This window comes from Camellia sinensis, chromosome 2, assembly GCF_055761805.1.
Source record: "Camellia sinensis isolate YWXY chromosome 2, ASM5576180v1, whole genome shotgun sequence".
NCBI classification, from domain to species: Eukaryota; Viridiplantae; Streptophyta; class Magnoliopsida; order Ericales; family Theaceae; genus Camellia; species Camellia sinensis.
Genome location: NC_138962.1, coordinates 212,926,987 through 212,947,195, shown reverse-complemented (window position 1 = coordinate 212,947,195; position 20,209 = coordinate 212,926,987). Strand labels below are relative to the sequence as shown.

Genomic DNA, 20,209 nt, shown 5'->3' with positions numbered 1-20,209 from the left:
CGTTAGGTCTACCAGTTGGTCTATCCGCGGTAGGGGGAAGCTGTCCTTTGGGCATGCTTTGTTGACTGTTTTGTAGTCCACGCAGATACGCCATTTTTCATTCTTCTTTGGCACCACCACGGTATTGGAGATCCATCTAGGGTAGTGCACCTCTCTGATAGCTCCTGCCTCTAGCAGGTTTCCCACTTCTTCCGCCACTATCTCAACGTGGTGGAGTGCCGATCTGCGAGTGCGCTGAATGATTGGTCTGGCAGTTGGGTGGACGTTCAATTGGTGACAGATGAAGCTTGGGTTAATGCCAGGCATATCATACGGCGTCCAGGCAAACACTTCGATGTTAGAGGTCAAGAATTCCATGACCTTTATTCTCTTAGTGCTGGACATAGATGAGCCAAGCAAAAAGAACTTATCCGGATTCTTTTCATCTATTCTTACCTGTACCAAATCTTCCACTGCCTTCTGTTCGGCGGCTTTGCCAACATCCGCGAATAACTCATTGCTCTCTGGTTCCTCCACCATCTGTACAAACCCCTTGGCAGCTCTACTGCCATTTACTGTGACGAAGCATTGCTTGGACATAATTTGGTTTCCAAAGACCTCTTCTATTACTCCGATTTCGTTGGGGAACCGCATTACTTGATGGTAGGATGACGCTACTGATCGCATGGCATGCGGCCACATTCTTCCCAAGATTATGTTGTAAGTGGAAGGGACTTTCAATACCCAGAATTTCACTTGTTTCGTCACGCTTCCTGCTCTGACTGGAAAGATTATCTTGCCAACTGGCCACTCTGGCATCGAGTTCAATCCAATCAGGGGAGACACGGTAGGTGCCAAGTCTTTGTCCTCCAATTTCAGTTGTTTGAAAGTCTCATAATACATGATCTCACATGAGCTACCTTAGTCAATCAAAATCCTCTTGACGTCAAAATCTTTGACTCGGAGAGTGACGACCAGTGCATCATTGTGAGGGCAGTAAATCCTTGCCAAGTCTCTATCTGAAAAAGACACGACATTCGTGGCCTCTGCCTTCTCCTTTTTGATGGTAGGTTGGGCACTTAATACCTCCCTTAAGTGCTCAGCCTTTTTGATCATGCCCCTGAGTTCACATACACACTCAGGTTCGAATACACCATGGATTACGTTGATCACGCCTTGAGGTGGGGCGTCGATTGGCATTCCATTCGGGTTGTTGTGGTCTTGGAGGGCTGGCTGCGCCCCTCTTTCTATGTACTTGTCCAGATGACCAGCTGCCACTAACTCCTCCAGATGCTGCCTTAATGGCATGCAATTTTCAGTGCGGTGCCCCTTTTCCTTGTGAAAGGTTCATCGAGATCTTTCGTCGTAACCCTTCTGAGCTTCTCTCAGCTTAGCTGGCCATCTGACGAAAGGTTCATCGCGTATCTCGCTTAGAATCTGATAGATCGGTTTTTTGAACACCGTGATAATGGCAGTGCGGACTCTCAACCATCTTTTATCCTGGTCCTCTCCGTTGTCTCGCCTGCCTCGTCCGTTTCTGCTCAGACGTTCTACCGCGCTGATTTTTGCCGGAGTCTTTTTTCTGGTACTGTGGTTGTGCCAGACTTTGTTTTAGCACGGGCGCCATCCTTTTCCACCCGAATGTGCTGGTGCACTCTCTCCATTAAGGCCTCCATTGTGAGAGGCAGCGTCATAGTGATTGAGTCCCTTAGTCTGTTCCCGACTAAAAGGCCTCTTTTGTATTGTGTGATGGCGAGATTGGTAGGGCAGTCCCCAATCTGGTTAAAGGTCTCCCAGTAGCGACTATTGTAGGATCTTAGCGTCTCCTTGTCGCCCACGTCAATGGAGAGAAGTTGGTCGATCTCCACCGGCGTTTTGGTGTTCGTTCTGAACCTTGTCACGAACGCCTCTGCTAATTGTGCCCAAGAGACGATGCTGCCTTCTGGTAGCCTTTCGAACCAGGTTAAACCTAGGTCGCCAAGGCTAGATGGGAATAGGATGCACATTAAAGCTTCGTTTCGCCGGTATACAGCCATAACCTGGCGAAAGTGGCTCAAGTGCGAGTAGGGGCCCGTCTTTCCCTCATACGTGGTGAATTTGGGCTGCAGGAAGCCTGAAGGTAGGGGAGTGTTTTCTATTGCCGGAACGAACGGCGAGGTTTACGGCCTTGCTAATGCTTTGTCCGTTGGTTCATAGGCTGGGCGCGGTATTGTCATTCCTACCTCGATGCTTCCATGCGTTCGAGGAGCCAACCGCTGAAGGGCAGAAATTCTGTGTGGGTCGCGCGCCCTGGCATCCTCCTTCCATCGTGCCCTTTCTTCAAGCACCGTTCGCAAATTGGACGATCTAGGCAGCTCCAACTGCCTGGATGATGTCTGGTACGTGTGCGAGGGCTGATAGGTGCTTCCCTCAGTATATGACCTCTCAATCCTCGTTCTCCCAGACCTGGAGTAACGGGTCCTGGACGTCCTTGTTTGAGTGTCGCCTGTCTTCAGGCTCTTACTCTCTGCTTGTGATGGTGTGGTATACCTACCACGATCTTCTGAGTGGCGAGGGGGCGTCTTGCTTTTGCGCCCCTCTCCTGTCGCCACCCCTTTGCCTTTTATGTGGCGTTTCATTGATTCCATGTCCGCCGCCATCCTTCGTATTAGTTCATTCTGCTCCTTGACGCGATCCTCAAGAACTTGAGGGTCGATCTTCCGCCTCTGTCTTTCAAGACTCTGGGAGCGAGATTAACGAGGGCCATTAGTCCGCCTCCCCCTTGCATCCCTCCGGGGGTTCTGTCGCTGTGGCTCCAAATCCGCCATATGAGGGATAGAAGGCAAACCTTCGCGCCTCCCAACCCCCCTCTAGGGTTTGTCCGTCGATGGCGGACTGTGGCAAATATTCGTTGTGTGCCATTGCTTCTAGTTAGCGAGGAAAACTTAATCAAGAGGTTTTGTTCTTGTCTGAACTTCCCACAGATGGTGCCAATTGTACGAGCACGAAATATTGTTCTCGTATAATCCTGTTGATCAAGATTGCGCTCCTTCGTACGACGTCGCTTTACTCCCTGAAAACACAAACGTGAGCTAGCCGGCGAGTGTGTGCCGGATACCTCTCTGATGCCTAAGTCAGCAAAAATAGACAAATAGACAAAAGCTCTGTGTATTCGGGGATCAAAGTTGTGCTACCTCTCCATAGGTGATGTTGTGAGCTTTTATAGGTTTCGCATGACACAATCCTAGTAGGACTCTTACTCCTCCATGTAGAGTCCTCCTAGGAATCACATTCCTGAAAGATAATGTTTATCCTTCAACACCCCCCTCACTGCTTAAACCAAGTGAGATGGTTCTACTATGGTTGGATGTCAATACGACCGAGATAATCATGGCTATGCTAAAGCCGCAGACTAGATTGAACTTCCACTAGCTCGGTTCTTCCTTTCACTGCCTGTACCTCGGTTTGACATTCCAACTGGGTTGTCTGAGACCGCACTAACCACAACGAGCCAAGACCGAGCTAACCAATAGCAAGGTTCTGAGGAGGGCTCAATATACTACGGCTCAATATGGTATGACAGTGCTAACTGTTACCGCTCTGAGTGTGGTGACCGAGCTAACTGCAGAGCTCTCTTGGACCGGGATAACTATAAGGCTTTGTGAAAACCGGGCTAACTACAAAGCTCTTTTACTCAGCCCTTCTTACTGTGGCCCACAGAACAGCCCATTACCCAGCTCGGCCCAATTTACATATAAATTACCCTCTCAATTATTTTGAATCTCCAATTTCTTTGAACCCCCACTTATAAATTCTAAAATCCTTTAAAAAAAAAAATTCTTCCACCAAATAATACACAAATTATCCTTATAAAAATATTTCATCCATTTAAATGCACACCCCCCACACCTAAAAAAGTCTTTCTCATAAAATCTAGCAAAATCCAATACAGTGCAACCTTCCAAAATAGTGGAAAAAATTTGTGGGAATTAAGAAGTTTTTTCTATATTTTATTACGAGATTTGTCAATCTGTTTATTTATTTTTTTTTTTTCTATTACCTCTTTTTACACATACAACATAATCAACTTTCATACTTCTCTGGTTGGTTTTCTATTATTCACCCATGGCCCCATTGTACTTGTATGCTCTCTATGTGAATAAAACTGGGCAGGATTTCACTCTCCGGCCGACTCTTTGGTGAACCGGCCAGTTGACCACCTCCGACCTCCTTTGTTTGCCTACTTTTGCTATTGCTTCGGTTATCTGTTCCTGAACAAATAAGAAATGTTTGGTTACCTATTCCTGAACAAATAAATAATGTTAGGACCTATATTCCCGAATTTCGGTCATATGTTCGGGAGTTCAGTCCCAAAAAAAATGACGAACAGTTTTTATTATTTTTGTTATTTTTTTTTTCAAGAAACTTACCCTTAGAAGGCTAATCTCATCTGAGCTAAGAACACCATCAAAGTTACGAACCTTTTCTGAGCTTTTATTGTTGTACTCCTCTCGTCTCATGTAGTTGTGGTTGTCAAAAAAAATTTCACTAATTGTCATTGTCGGAGAAGTGTATGTAATCAAATAGTTGCCACCGTTGCTGCCGGAATATTGCCGCCAAAGGGTTTTTAAGTTTTTGAGGGTGGATAGATTTTGAAGATGGAATTTGGGGAAAATAGAAGGGTGGTGATGGAGGTAGATGGTCTCATAAATCCTAACTCATGATGTAATGAGTGTGTGACCTTAATTGTGAAATAGAGTGACACAAAAATTTGATATCTTTTTTAATAATTTTATTTAAGATTATTATTATAATAAAAAAAACTAGAAAAAGAGGTTCAAAATAATTAATAGGTAGCAGCGCTATGCAACATTTTCAAAGATCGAATTTCTGTCTATGATCCTTTTTATTGTTATACTTATTACATGTATCCCTCTGAATATTAGTTGGCAGTTGTTACTGATTTTAGATTCTTGTCATCAATTATTTCTGGTAACAGGATTTGTGAACAATTGTTAGATTTCTACATCTGATACAAAGTTTATTTTTCGATTTACGACAGGATTGCCTTTTACACCAATCGGGCGGAGAGAATTAACCAGCTATTTCTGCAACTGGACATCATTACCGGTGGTATCGACGAAGTCTCATCAAATACAAAGCCTTTGATTCGTCAAATGCGGAAATTGCCCAAGAGTGTTAAGAAACTAATGGAGATGATTCCTCATCAAGAGGCATGTGCTTGAAATTCCCTTGCTTACTGATTTGAGTATTATTTTTTTATTTTTTCTTTTTTTTTAGGTAAATGAGGAGGAAGCTTCTCTTTTGACATATTGTGTTTGCTGCTTTCAAGTGTCATGTTTGTGCCTATATTCCAAAATATCTCTGGAGGTAACTGAATCTCATGATCTGTTATTGTAGTAGTTAAATTGAAGCCTCATCTTTGACTTCTTTTGTGTAAGATGGTTGCAGCATGTGGCATGATTTCATGTTTGGATATGTAAGGTACATGCACTTCATGATTGTTCCTATACAGTATCCGATAAAATTGGAATGGTACGTAGAGGATTAGCATGGCTCCTGCACAAAGATGACATACAAAATGCCACTATCAGAACTTTTTTATATCCAGATTTTTCTGCTTGGCATTTCATAACTCATGTTTCATTATCCTTGTTTGTTATTGATTATGCTTTTGCAAACTTATTCTAGAAGTATAACACTATAATTGTTAGGAGTACAATTTAATGAATTTGATAACAACAATCGTATTGTTTGTTCTTGAACTCAGCCATCATCTGCATGTATTTTCTGGCCATTTTCTTCTTCTAATATGTGTTTGGAGTTTTATTTGTTTCATTGATGATGTGTCTTTTTTATCTGTTGCAAATTGCAATGTTTAGGCAGTCCTGTTCTTGGATATTTGACTGCTGGCATCTTGATTGGACCTTATGGTCTCTATTATTCGTCATGTACATGGAACAAAGGCAATAGCTGAATTTGGAGTTGTTTTCTTGATGTTTAATATTGGCCTGGAGGTAGAATCCATCAAACCGTGAAGTTAGATTCTCTAACACAGCTATTTGCCATGACATTTGATCTGCTAATAACAAAAAGAAAAGCTAAGCATTTTGTCTTCATTTTGCAGCTTTCCGTTGAAAGACTGAGTTCTATGAAGAAATATGTTTTTGGTTTGGGCTCTGCTCAGGTGATTGGAAAACTTGTTTTTCAAATATTATCACTTGTGTTTTACCACAAGCCAGCACTTTTATGTGCATCGATGTATTTGAATCTTAGTTTTGTTTTTTTTAATGTGCACAACAAATGCAGGTCTTGGTGACTGCAGTGGTGATTGGCTTAGTTTCTCGCTTTATTGCTGGTCAGCCCAGTCCTGCTGCAATTGTCATTGGGAATGGGCTGGCATTATCTTCCACTGCTGTTGTCCTTCAGGTAACAGTTAATGAGCAGCTTTGTAAGTTCTCACGCTATCCTATTTTTAGTTCTTATTCCACTTTGTTCCATTAGGATCAAGTAGTCAAGACTCAAAATTTGTTGGTTGATACGCTTTTATTAGGCAGTTGAATAATTTTATAATATATATTTTTTATTTTATTGTATTTTTTCTGTAGGTATTGCAGGAACGAGGTGAGAGCACGTCACGCCATGAACGGGCTACATTTTCTGTTTTGCTTTTCCAGGTACCTGTGTGGTCTCAGAAATTATATCACCTTGAATGTTATGAAGTGAATGAATTGCTTTTTGGTGGAAATTACAGTGTCTTCTGATACTGTACAACTATACTGTGCCATAATTCTGTGTCTTAAAGGTGAACATTTTGGAACTACATACACCTGTGTAATGTAGAACACAGTTCTGATCCAATGCTTTTGCACCATTTCAGCTGTTTAGGTGTTATAGTCTAAGACATACATTTAAGATGCTTGAATTAGCAGAAATAAAGATAATGTGTGTGTTAATAAGTTATTAGTCTGTATTTGTTCCTCAATTATCATATGTGGTTATCATACCACATGTATTGATGAACAGCCAACTGCCACATCACCCTTTCTTCTGCAGTCACTGTTGGGCATATGATGCTTAACTATATTTGTTTCCTACCTGGGAAAGTCAAATGAATAATTATTGAAGATTATTTCACTTTTGAGCTTGTGTAGGATAGCTGCAACTGCTAGGATAGTTGTTTCTGCCAGTGCTATTGCTTCTTCTGTTGTTGCTGTGGGTAATTTTTCCATCATTTTTAGGTTAGTTTATAAGCAATTGCTGAAGCTCTTGGATTAGCTGCTGTGAACGCCATTGTTGCAATTACTGCCATAATTGCTGGAGGGCGCTTGGTGAGTTCTATGTGTTGCTGAACATAAATATGGCATCCTAAGTGATGAAACCACATTTTATGCCTGATGATGCAATTTATATCATTAACTTCTCAACAAGTATCCTTCTTTCTAGAAATTTTAATAAAGCATATCATCATGCATCATCAGTGTGTTGTATCAAAGATAAAAATCATGATATTGTCTACTTGAGTTTATGCATAACCATGGTGTAGCTTTTGACCGTGCACAAGCCAAGGATTTTCAAATTTCTTTTGTGTTTGTGAAATTCATGATATTAGTCATTCTTATGCTAATTTTCAGCTGCTTTGGCCGATTTATAAGCAAGTTGAGGAAAATCAAAATAATGAGATATTCTCTGCAAAAACGCTCCTTGTTATTCTGGGGACTAGTCTCCTTACAGGTTGGGTACGTTGATGTGTTATCAAGTTTTGCTCTTTTATATCATTCTAGTGTTAAGTGTACGCATTTTTTATTATAAATGGAACAGGCTGGCCTTTCCATGGCATTGGGAGCATTTTGGCTGGTTCGCTTCTTGCAGAAATGGAATTTCTTTACAGGTTGAATCAGATATTGCTCCATATCGTGGCCTTATATTGGGTTTGTTCTTCATGACGGTAGGAAATTACTTCTTTCTATAAGATTCATTTATTGTCTAATTTAACTATTAAATTACTTTTTCTTTCTATAAGATCCAGTCTTCTTACAGAAGCAATGAAAAAATTACTCTTGTCCATACGAGTAGAATGCTATCAATTTTAACAGATTGATATGATCACAGTATTGATGAACAGGAATAGTTTACTCTGATACCTCTGGTTAACAGTCATTGTTCTTTGGGTTTCAGGTTTCAGTCAGCATTATGTAATATGAATATGGTTTCTAACTAGGCAATCATGAGAATCATATATATAGAATATCAATGAACTAAAGTATATTGTGGTTACAAATGCATCAAGGTTTGTAATCCATATAGTAGGATTCATGTTTGGTGAGACATAAATTACTTCTTTAAATGTGCATATATGCATACGTGTCATAGCTAAAAGGCGTTGGCTTTGTATATTCACCTTAAAGTTGATACGGAAGGAAATACCTTAAAGTTGGTACTCAAGGAAAATTCATTTTAGGACAATCTTGGAGGTTTAGGTATCCTAAAACTCAAAATCCAAAATTTTAGGCACCCAGGACTTTCTATGTATAGCGATCCCGGGTTTACCCTTGTTGTACAGTGATCCGGACATGTGTCCGTGAATGTTGGTAGTTGTTTCTTTCCTAGTTTGCATCCTCTTTACTTTGTATTTTGAGTTATGGGATGTGTTGGGCAGGTTTGTTACAGGTTGGTTGTGCTTGGGAGCCTAGTGTTGCTGCCCAGATTTTTGGTCCTTCGCTCGAGCGAGGAGTTTGTCGCTCGAGCGAGAGTAGTGTTGCCCCGGTTCTGGACCTGAGAGTTGTAGTTTCTGGCTCGAGCGAGCTTTTCGTGGCTCGAGCGGTCTGGGTTTTTCTTCGCTCGATCGAGAACTTCTTGGCTCGAGCGAGAGTTTTCTGTGTCTGGTCGCTCGAGCGACCAATCCTTCGCTCGAGCGAGCGTGTTTTATAACAGCGGACAGCAGCGTCTAAAACATCACTTTTTCAATCCCTTTCTTTGATTAAACCCTAAATCCGACACCCTCTCTCTCTAAACTTGCACTCTCTCTAAGGTTTGATCTCCCTAGGGTGTTAATCTAGCCTAGGGCCTTTGTTAAAAAGATAGAGGGTGTTGAGAGCTTCGATTTAATCTGAAAAAGTGTGGATTTGGAGCACGTCAATCTTCGGGTCTTCATCTCCTTTTTGGCTTAAACTTTGAGGTAGGGATATCCTACTCCTCTCTATGGGTTTTGTCTTTAAATTTTGGTATTTTGAGATGTTGGGTTTGGTTTGGTAATTTTGTGAAAGTTTGGGGCTTTTGTGTAATTTTACAAAAGTTGGGGTTTTATTCATAATAAACCTAGATGCATGTTTGGCATAGAAAAATGGAATGATTGTTGAATCATTGATGAAAATGGAACCTAAGGGTTGAAATGTTAATTATGGGAATTGACCTAATTACATTGTTTAATTAATTGGGATAATTAATTGAGAAGAATGAGGAATGAAATGTTGATTGAATATCCATTGTGCGTTTACTTTCTGTTTAGAAATAACTGCTTTGGGCTATCGGTGGAGGATAGTCGTGATTGTTGTAGACAATGCATGATGATTAAGTAAACTGAAACTAATCAATGAAATGTGTCATGGAACTTGACGGTTGATAGAATACATTAATGATATGTATTGAGTGATTGTATATAGAACCTTTGTGTTTGTATACGTTATGTGTAGAGGAGGAGATAGGGGATGTACTCCGCGGTTTAGGGGAAGATAGGGGATGTACCTCTAAACCGGATAGGTATTGGGAGGAGATAGGGGATGAACTCCGTAGACAGAGCTCATATGCTTGTCTAGAGAAGTGAAGATAGAGCTCATATGCTTATCTTTGTGAAGTGTGGGTACAGCTTGTATGCTTATCTGTGGATATTGTTGATATACATATCTGTTGTAGAATGTGGATACAGCTTGTATGCTTATCTGTGGATATTGTTGATATACATATCTGTTGAGAATGTGGATATAGCTTTTATGCTTATCTGAATGTGAGATATAGTTTTTATACATATCTGTGGAAATAATGATGGAGCTAGCATGCTTATCTGTTGAAAAAGGGAAAATGAAAAGTAATTGGGACTTGTAAGTCGTTGACATAAATATGTAATTTATGTGATTGTATCAGTGTTGACCAACTATCAATTGCTAATGTTTTAGTCATTGTCCATGGTTGGTTTAGCGTATTTCTACTGGGCTGTGGCTCACCCTATATGAGAATATCATTTTCAGGTGCAGGAAGCATGCCACCTCCAAGGACATAGCTAGGAGGCTAGTGGCGGGCATAGTTTTGTCGTTTTACTTTTGATGTATTACATGTAATTTCAAGCCAAGGGCTTAATGTGTAAACGAGTTAGAACTCTTGTTGTAACCAAGTGTTAACTTGGAAAGCTGTAAGCCCGTAGGGCATTTTGTTATGAGGTTAACGTGTATTACTTATGTAATGGAATTCTAATGAATGAAAGGAATGCGGTTAGTTTAAATATAAATGCATGTCTTATCTGATGGGTTTATTGTTATTATTTTGAGGGCGTTACACTATGTGTATTATGCATCTACTAAGGCTGTGATTGGATCGTGGATCCATGATCCAAACATAGCCTAAGAGATGGATTTCCATCATATGAACTTAAAGTAAAAAATTTAGATTTCTTGTTTTCCATTTGGTTGGATTTGTGTATCAAGAAGGTGCTAATGTATGAATGGATTTGATATCCCAGTTGAGTTTGTGACACTTATTATTATTATTATTATTATTATTATTGCAAAGCATTCTAGATATTCTTCTACCATCTTTGATTTTGAAAGTGAAGTGTTTTCGTGTATCTTTTTAGGTTTCACAGTGGTAGCCTAAGAGACCTGGACATGAGTATGGACATGGGCATGGAATTTTCAAAAAATAAAGATATGAAGACGGGGGATACGGAATTTTTTTTATATATATTTTTATTTGCTATGTATATGAGTATTAAGTTAAGGCACAAAGACATGAGAAGCATGGATGTTATATGTGGATGTAATTTTTTTTTTTCACTTCTCTCCCCTGTTTCCATATATTTACATTGACCCCAAATCAGTTTTCTAAGAGGCTTATCCAGACATGGGACATATGTCCGTGAAGTGTTCCCAACATGTCCTGCAAAAAGTAATGATTAATAATTGGACAAGCCACATGGATGTGTCCGATACATAGACATGCCACGTTTGTAAGGGTAAGGGTTCCCTATGGGAAATTCATCTGATATGTCTAGTTGGACATGCATCAAACAATAATGTCTAAATGGTTTGAGTTTACTATATCACTATGCATTAGACTTCCATTTCATTCGTAAAATGCTCAATTTTTGGTTGCAAATACCATTCTATGAAATACTAAAAAAAAAAAATATGTTAAATATGAAATCTAGTCATGTTGTGGTGTTCTTGGACATGACAGTTAGATAAATCCAACACCTAGACACATACCTGCACCTCACACCCATATCCGAGCTATCCATTATGGATTATCCATGATGCAATGATGATATGCCATATCAATTGTCTTTGATTAGTAGAATGCACCAGCATAAGTACTTAATACTCGTTCAAAAGTATATGAAAGTGATATAGTACTAAATTTATGTTGGTTGAGCATTACAAGGTCTGAAAATGATGTGGGCTTTATTTAGACCAAGTTACATAGGCCACCAAGATTGGGTGAACCTTGGGTTCGTTTATGTTTAAAGGATCACAGGACTGGAGTGCTGTTGAGAGTTTGATTTTGTGAATGGGAGTTGAAGCAAATCTATGGTGGTGCATTGACAGGGAAGCTAGTATTATTGACTTAAATTCATGCTATCATTTTATTCCTTTAGGTCTTTTTTCCCCTTTTCGGTTCCTCTTTTCCAACAATATATATATATATATATATATTTTTTTTTGTGAACTTCAACACATAACAGTAGATAAATAAACTGTGCAGGACTGGTATTCCCACACTAGATAAATAAAATAAAACAACATAAATGGTAACTATTACCGTTAGTATTGTTAGCACAACTAATTGTTTGCTCATTGGCCTTTTCTGCTGGGTATAATGTCTTCTCAGATGTCATCTTTGCTATTTCTTGTGGTTGGGGTATCAACGGCCCTTACCCCATGGTTAGCTGCTGGAGGCCAGTTACTAGCCTCTCGTTTTGATGATGTGTGGAGTTTGTTACCTGTAGAGAGTGAGGTAGAATTCATAATTTCAAGTTTTATGAGATCCGAGTGAACATTTATATTGGTGGTTTACAGAATTCAATTCCTTTATTTATTTATTATTTTCCACTAGATAATAATATGTGGTTTATGGGTACTATGTTAGTTATGGATATGATTTGTCAATCAAGATTGGCTTACTGGGTAGCTTAGCTTTCCAAACTCAGCTTGGTTAGGAAAATGAAACCTAGATTTTCTAGTGATCATTCTAACTATATATCATAAGCATTTTTATTAGTTATTGCACCAGAATGTGGGGAAATATTTGTGATGTGCTCTCAAAAGTCTCTCTATCAACATCATGAAGCTTTTTTAAATTTTGAACCGTGCATGTGTGTGAACTTTGTTTTGGTCTTAGGTTTCAACAAACCTGCTGTGCTTGTGTATTTGAGAAATATATGGTAAACACTGACTCACTTGCAGTTGGTATTTTGGGTTTAAATTCCTTCTCGAAGTCTTGCCATTTTAAGTTCATGCAAAAATATTTGATGATGATGGATGAAGGTGGTGAATAACTACTGGCTGCCATAAAGTCTCTGCACTAAAATAAGTTAGGTCTTGCAATATCTGCATAAGATATGATCCATTATTAAATCTATTCCAATCTCCTGAATCTAGTATGTCCAACTGTACCTAGGATGTACTAAATCTTTAATCAATAATTTTAAATCGTGTAAAATGAACTGGTGTAGCCATACATCTGACAATGGGATGCATTGTCTGTTTGTGATATTGGGTTGATGTTGCCATTACACTGAAATATCCACTAAATGTATTGATTGTTGATTTCCTTGGCTTCTTGTTTTCAGACAGATGATTTGCAGGACCATATCATTATCTGTGGATTTGGATGTGTAGGACAGGTGTTGTCACTATTTAATTTTTTTTGATGAATTAGTTTAAAAAGTGATAAATTTATCAGTCAGGCTTGTAAGTAAATAAGTTTAGTTAATAAGACTGATTAGTAAGTGCTCCCTAAAATCATTTGTTATGGTAGATCTATTTTTAATGTAGTTTATTTGTGGATTCTTACCCAAAAAAAGATAGATAGTTTATGTATGGATGTATGTTTATCATGTTTTGTCTAAGAGTAGTACTTTCTTCTGTGGTTCTATCAGATCATTGCACAGCTTCTTTCAGAATGACTTGTTCCGTTTGTTGCTCTTGATGTGAGAAGGTATGCTTCCATCTCACAGTGAATTGATTTTCCTGGAATAAAGTCAATTTTGGGGGCTTAGAGAGAGAACAGCTTGTTGGTTGAATATTCTGCTGAAAATCATAGTCATATGGGTCTGGGCTGTGAGTTTTCTAGCTAGTTCCTTTTGGGTAATCTATGCCAGTTTGAAGACCAATTTCATGTAACTCTGTCTTAGGGGTATGCCTTCTTTGTGTTTTTATGATGGCCATTTTTTATGATAAAATCTAGTTTCTTGCTAAGAAAAACAGAAAAAAACAATGGACCGATTTGCTGTTTGATTTCAACTCAAAGTCTCTGAAGTGAATATCCAGCCTTTGGTTCCATGTTTTTCTATGTCTACTTTAAATTCCCAGAAGCATCTATGTGAACATTTAGCATATATGCAAATTGGAAAGAGAAAAGTTAAATGTAAAAATCCATGCTCTCTGCCTTGTCCATGACTTATTGATAATGTGTTACGTGTGTGAGAATATTTTACAGCAGAATCCAGATAACTGATTTTAGATTTTCCATCATTTCAGTGACCGAGTAGCTGTTGGCCGTGCACTTGATCTTCTGTGTATTTTGGAGATGCTGGTAGTCAAGAGGTATAGAAAATTGTGATCAAACTTAAATATGCTTTGTGCAGGTTCACTATCTGACCAGTTTCTTGTATTCCTGGCCACCCTGTGCTCCTTAAAGTTGGTGCTGAAAGAGCATGTGCAGCAGCAATAACCTTAGATACCCCCGGTGCAAACTATAGAACAGTTTGGGAATTGAGCAAGTATCTCCCTAATGTCAAGACATTTGTCCATGCTCATGACGTTGATCATGGCCTCCATTTGGAAAAAGCAGGAGCAACAGCGGTACATTTCTGTTACTGTTTCCATTAGTTATTTCACTCCGCCTAATTGGCCATATAGGTTAATCTAACAATTGTATTTTATGTTTTAGGAGCTCATTATTCTTGTTTGACTTGTGTATAATCTTTAATCAGTACTAATATATCTTGCATTATCAATGTAAAGACCAAATTTTTGTTCAAATTTAAAAGCTTTTATATCATATCTTGAGTTTTAGTTGAAACTTTCATATCTAGCTGCTGCTGTTCTTGCACAGGTAAAAAACAATATCAATGACACTGAATTGTATAAGATTTTTCACTGCATGAGCTATATATTGTTCGTATTTGGTACATACATACTTGTATTAATGAAAACTATTATCTTTTATCTGCTAAGCATCAGTAATTGGTTGCATGTAGTGTGTGGAGTCCGATTGTAACAAATCATTTATAAGGAAGCTGAATATTATATCCATTGAATTTTTCACTCACCATGGTATGCTAGAATGCAATGCAATTGATCAAAATTTGGATTAACATTCCATAAAATCACTGTAAGATTAATCTATTTTTGCTACAACCTTAATGATTGCAGTGTATCTTATTGGATATTTTAATTTGAATTAGTGACTTGCTATGTGCTTACCTTTCAGTTTCAATTCAATTATTAGTGTACACCATCTTCATTGTTGAGCACCTGTTTTATGTCCATGCTGGTTCTCTGAATGTAAAGCAGAAGCGGCTGTTTCTTCTTTGAAGTGTTTTGTGCTTTATATGAAATAATTTCACTTTCATGTGACACACACACACACACAAACGCATTTGACTCGGTTAACACATTGAAAACTGAAGGCATTTGGATCTGATCTTGTGGATCCGCCAACAGCAATGCAGCAACACAAACTCTATTTACTGCTGTTGGTTGATGCTTTGCTTGTGAAATTGTTAGCATGTGCTATGGAAAGTCGAAAACATTACAGAAGTTTGGTTATTTTGGTTTGGCATCTTTCGAGTGTCTTTACCTTATCTTGTCTTTCCCTGTTAGGTGTCAGAAATAGCAGCTAATATCAACGAGTTTAGGTCTCGCCATCTTTCTAAGCTTACCTAGATACTTATTAACGTTTGATTTGCACAATTCAGTTATGTCTTGTTAGTATAGGACCAAAGAGATATATATATTTACATTTTTTTTTTCATCTGGATTTTGACTGAGCTACCACAATCAAATACTGCATGCAGCTCTCTGATGCAAGTGGAAGCTCTCTTGGTTATGGATACTCTTGGATCATGAGTAAACCCAGATCTCAACCCTTCGATTCTTCAGATGATAATCAAATCACTGAAGGAACACTAGTCCCATCTCCCAAAGATAAGGCCTGATATAATAAAAATAAAATAAAAAATAAATTGTATAAAAGAAAAAAAAAATCACAAAGAACTGTACAGCGGTTTACTTGAAGCCTTCGGTATAAATTGTACAGAAATATAGCTAAATTAGTGGCAGTAGCAGACACATTTGTTGATCAGTCACATGGACATTTTTGTTCCGATAATGCCCCCCCGCGTGAAATGGGTGACTGTTCTTTTTCTTTCTTCAATCGTATTCCAATTTGATAAATTTTGGTAGGCTCTCATTAAACTGTCTAGAAGGACTTTCTTATCTCACTAATCACGTTGCATTCCATAATCTTAGAGTACTTTCTTAGCTATTAGTTTTGATCATCCTATATAATGCAAATGGTTAAAATGATATGATGCTACATATGGAGAACCTGTTTTTGTGAGAAAATGTGTAGATTCATGGATTGGCTGATTGCATTGGATGTTCATCAGCAGGAACTTGTTGCATGTTTGGATTCCTTTTTGTTTTTCAACTGTATTAATAATTGCTTGTTTGGATAATTTCAATTCAGTTATGTTATGGTGACTAAATTTTAGATTATTTATGTGTCACTAATGTGTTTGTTATTTATTAAATCAATACATTGATGACACATCAATTAGTTGAAGATGCCCACTGATAATGTGGAGATTCAAGTTTCCTCCACCTAATTGTAGCTATAACAAAATTTGATATTATTACTTGAAATTATTTTTTAATACAAATAAATGAGTAGTAGGGCAAAACATATTTTCCAAAACAATATGATTAACCTAAAAAAAATCATATACAAGTTCATTTCTCAAAAAAATTCAAAAAGATATATATAATCAATACTCTTTCATGAAATCACTTCTTTCAAATAAATTTTATTTTTAAGAGGATTAAATAAATTTTATTTTTAAGAGGATTAATTAAATCTCAATTTTAAAAATTATGAAAAAAATCAAAGTGAATGGCATACACTTTTTTGTTTTTGAAACCCAATCCGGGCTTTTATCCAAACTAGGCCCAAATCCTGAATACCTAAAAAAATGGATTAATTACAATTTTTTTTTTTAAGCTTTAACCCGTTTTTTAGTTTAAATCTCAACAAATTAAATCTTAGAGTTTCATCCGTATTTTAATATGCCCCCTCCTTCGTCCATCTCCGTCTATATAAGGTAACGGAGAATCATTTTGGGGTTTAAAATGAAAAATATTAGGTTTTAAAGTGAAAATTATTTAAAATTTGAATTTTCAAAAAGATACCATCAATATTGGACGAAGGGAGTAAATTTTGATGTCGTCTCTAATTTTGATGACTAAAAATAACATTAATCTATTAAAACATTGATAAGTGCCTTTTATACTTCAGGTAGCCTTAATCCATTGAAACACTAATAAGGCCTCGTTTGGGAACAGGCTAATTTAGTAACTTTTTGGCTATTTGGCTAAAAAGGTAGGTAAAAAAAACTTGTATGTTTGGGATGACTTTTTGGTTAATTACGAAAAGATGTGCAAAAAGTAGAGAGAAAAAAGAATCTTTGACTTTTTGGTATGAGTTGCTGGCTTTTTGGCTAATTTAGTAACTTTTTGGCTAATTGGCTAAAAAAGTAAGTCCCCAGTCTCTTACATTTTAGGTAACCCTTCTTACATAGTCATCAAAATTTTATCCTTAGAAGAGTCAATTTTGAATAACAAAATTTCACCATATATATATAAGGACACATGTACATATACAATAAGATATGTAGGTTATATATATGCACACATAAAAAAATTAAATATTGGGGTTAATTACAAAAAAAAAATTCAAAGTTTTACGTGCTTTTCACTTTAAACTTGAAACGATTTTCCGTTACCTTACATAGACGGAGATGGACAAAGGAGGGGAGCACATTAAAATACGGACGGAACTCTAGTGTTTAATTTGTTAAAATTGAAATATTGGGATTTAAAGTGAAAAACGCGTGAAATCTTAGGAGTTTTTTTTTTTTTTAAGTAATTAGCCCCTCCCCCCTCCCCAAAAAAAAATAATACAAAAAAAGAAAGAAAGAAAATGACAAACAGAAAAGAAGAAAGTAAAGTGTGAACACAATAATGGCAGGTCTCACAAGAGAAGAAGAAAGTAGTCACAAAAACATTTACTAAAAAATAAAAAAGTACAGAAAAAATATGTAAGTCTCTTTCTTTGAAATCACAATAATGATGCCTATGCTGAATGTTAAACCAAGATCCATTTGGCTGAGGGGTTGATAAATTGTTTGTTTATTATTATTTTCTTTTTCAAGTACAAGTGGGGATAGGAGTGGTGGGTAGGGTTAGATTAATATGGAGATGACTTCCGGTACCCTAATTCATTATTTAGATTTTGATACAAGAGCACTATCAAAGTGTTTCAAAAAAATGTTGTACGGGTGGGAGTAAGAGTAAGCAGCAAAAGTAGGGTAGGGAAGGGAGTGGAGTGGAGGTGAGTAGGAAAGAGGCATACACCAACTATTTAAAGAAATTACAATGATAGCTGTGAAGGAGAGAGATGGTCGTGTGGTAGAGTGGGGGACAAGGATAGAAAGTAGTTGGAATGAAAGAAAAATAAGAATAAGTTTGAGGACAAAGGAAAGGGAAATTTAATTATGAAAAAAATAGGGTTATTTTTATTTTTTTTCGTCAACTCTGTTGATAAATTAATTGTGACGAGGGAAAAGTTATAATTTCTAAAATCATAATGAGTAGATGTGTAAAAAGTGTATCCAAATTTGTAAAAAATCTAAATACATGCGTGAAAATGCTTTGGGATGGGTAAAAAATACTTTTGGCGTTTTCTTCCCCTTATTGGCAGCCTATTGGGAATTAAGATCTTCTCCTTGAGTTCTCTTCTTCACTTTCTACTTGCACGGTTATTGGGTTCACTTTTGGGCCCAATTTTGATGATCTAAACCGTTCATATTTTAAAATTTATTGAGTATATCATATTTGTAAAAAATCAAGTTGATCGGATATCATAAAGTATGTGTTGGATTATCAAATTAAAAACTATTTTTTTAAAAAATTTAATAAACAATTTTTCGAACACATGCTTTCTGATATCTGATCAACTTAATTTTTTACAGGTATGATATACTCAATAAATCATAAAATGTGAACGGTTCGAATTATCGAAATTGAGTCCAAAAGTGGGCCTAATAGCCGTGCAAGTAGGGGGTGAATGAGAGATTCAAGGAGAGGATCTTGATTTGCCTATTGGGCTGTCATTAATTAGCATGGCTCTTTAAATAATTTAGCATTATTATTTATTAGAAAAAGGCTTGTATAGAAGTTAGTAGACAATATGAAAAATTTACAAAAAGTTTTCCAAATAAATATGAAAAAATATTAAAGAAACCCATGAAGATAAAGTTACAAGGGGGAAAGTTCCTGGACAGTAGGCTAGGCAATAAACACTCTGAACAAACACATCGTTGCCAAACAACGTTTATACTGCCTGGAAGGAGCAAGACATATGGCCAAAAAAAAAATGCTCTTCCATCAAAGTGGAAACATATGACGGAGAAATGAAAGCTGTTAGAAATTAACCACACAAAAAGCTCATGTCTAGGTAAGATTCACCATACCTCAAGGTTACAACTGTTAAAAGAACCAAGCAGCTGTAGCCTTGAGTACAATTTGCTTGGTGCTCGCAAAATTTAGATTGTTGAGCTGAACGAACAAAGGTCAAGTTCTATGAATCAACCCAATTTGAAAGAAATCAAACTAGGCAAACCAGAGTACACTAAAATATTTTTAGTAATGTGTGTGAAAGAGAGTTGGAGTATGACATGACAGGTTGTGGGAATTTTTGTCCAATTCCAAATATCAGGCAGGTCATTATGCTAATTTTACTCCTTGAGTTTTGTTAAAGCTGATGAAGGAACAAAGTGAGAATCCATTCTAATGCACCGTGATAAAAAAAATCCCTACTTTTCCCCATTTTACCCAAAGGCCCCTATTCTTTTGACTTTCCGACATCGTAAAGCTTATCCAAGATTAGGAATTCAGTCTTTTGTCTGAAAACTTTGAGCTGAGCTTGAGCAAGATTGGCTTAGCTCTTGCCAAGTTTGAAAATAGTCTGCTCGTCACCAGCCAAGGTTAAGCAGCTAGAAGTATGCTTAAGAATTTGGACTGCCAGATATATTGCTTGATTTGGCTTATCTACACCTTCACTAAAGATTAAAGGTGTACATGTCAAGTGCTATGACTCAAACATAATGCACCAAACATCAACCTAATGTATACTCTTCTTCCCACAAAATTGCGACCTTAAATTTCATTTCCAAGGTATTTTATTTTTTCATGTTCCATTAATTAACAATTCATTGTTTACTAAAACCATAGACAAGAAACCAGTTAACATAGATAGAAGTAATACCGTATTTACATTTTAAAGATCTGTTTAGTTGATAAGGAAAAATCTCCTTGCTAGAACTAAAGCAATACAAGACCTTTTACTGGCACATCAATTTTTCCAAGACTTTTCTGCTGCGTTTTTCACCTCTATTTTTTCAAATTAATCTGTGATCCTTCCTCAATTCAGTAATATATAGATTAATCAATAGTCA

At 37.2% G+C, this 20,209-nt stretch overlaps 2 protein-coding genes and 1 non-coding gene across 3 annotated transcripts in view; 2 read left to right on the top strand and 1 right to left on the bottom strand.

Annotated features, from left to right (window-relative positions):
• LOC114272442 (putative disease resistance RPP13-like protein 1) overlaps positions 1-20,209 on the bottom strand; it is a 295,308-nt gene that overhangs the window by 55,195 nt on the left and 219,904 nt on the right. The gene's annotated exons all lie outside the window — the stretch shown is intronic.
• Positions 5,058-15,631, top strand: LOC114276463 (K(+) efflux antiporter 2, chloroplastic-like). Its single transcript, XM_082913402.1, has 16 exons — positions 5,058-5,196; positions 5,866-5,996; positions 6,107-6,166; positions 6,289-6,408; positions 6,588-6,656; positions 7,614-7,713; positions 7,801-7,910; positions 12,079-12,204; positions 13,040-13,093; positions 13,469-13,529; positions 14,074-14,273; positions 14,488-14,526; positions 14,672-14,747; positions 14,905-14,978; positions 15,104-15,238; positions 15,491-15,631. Exons 2-16 carry the CDS (start codon positions 5,910-5,912, stop codon positions 15,629-15,631), a joined length of 1,452 nt encoding a protein of 483 aa, XP_082769528.1. The 5' UTR covers positions 5,058-5,196; positions 5,866-5,909.
• On the top strand, positions 5,480-5,584 carry LOC114280607 (U6 spliceosomal RNA). Its single transcript, XR_003635628.2, has one exon. It is a non-coding gene; the product is annotated as a U6 spliceosomal RNA (small nuclear RNA).

Excerpts from the sequence above, each read along its gene's own strand:
- LOC114276463 (XM_082913402.1), top strand. The coding sequence starts at position 5,910 with ATGGTCTCTATTATTCGTCATGTACATGGAACAAAGGCAATAGCTGAA. Across the intron at positions 5,997-6,106 it reads TGTTTAATATTGGCCTGGAG|CTTTCCGTTGAAAGACTGAG; the intron begins GTAGAATCCATC and ends TTCATTTTGCAG. Across the intron at positions 6,409-6,587 it reads CCACTGCTGTTGTCCTTCAG|GTATTGCAGGAACGAGGTGA; the intron begins GTAACAGTTAAT and ends TTTTTTCTGTAG.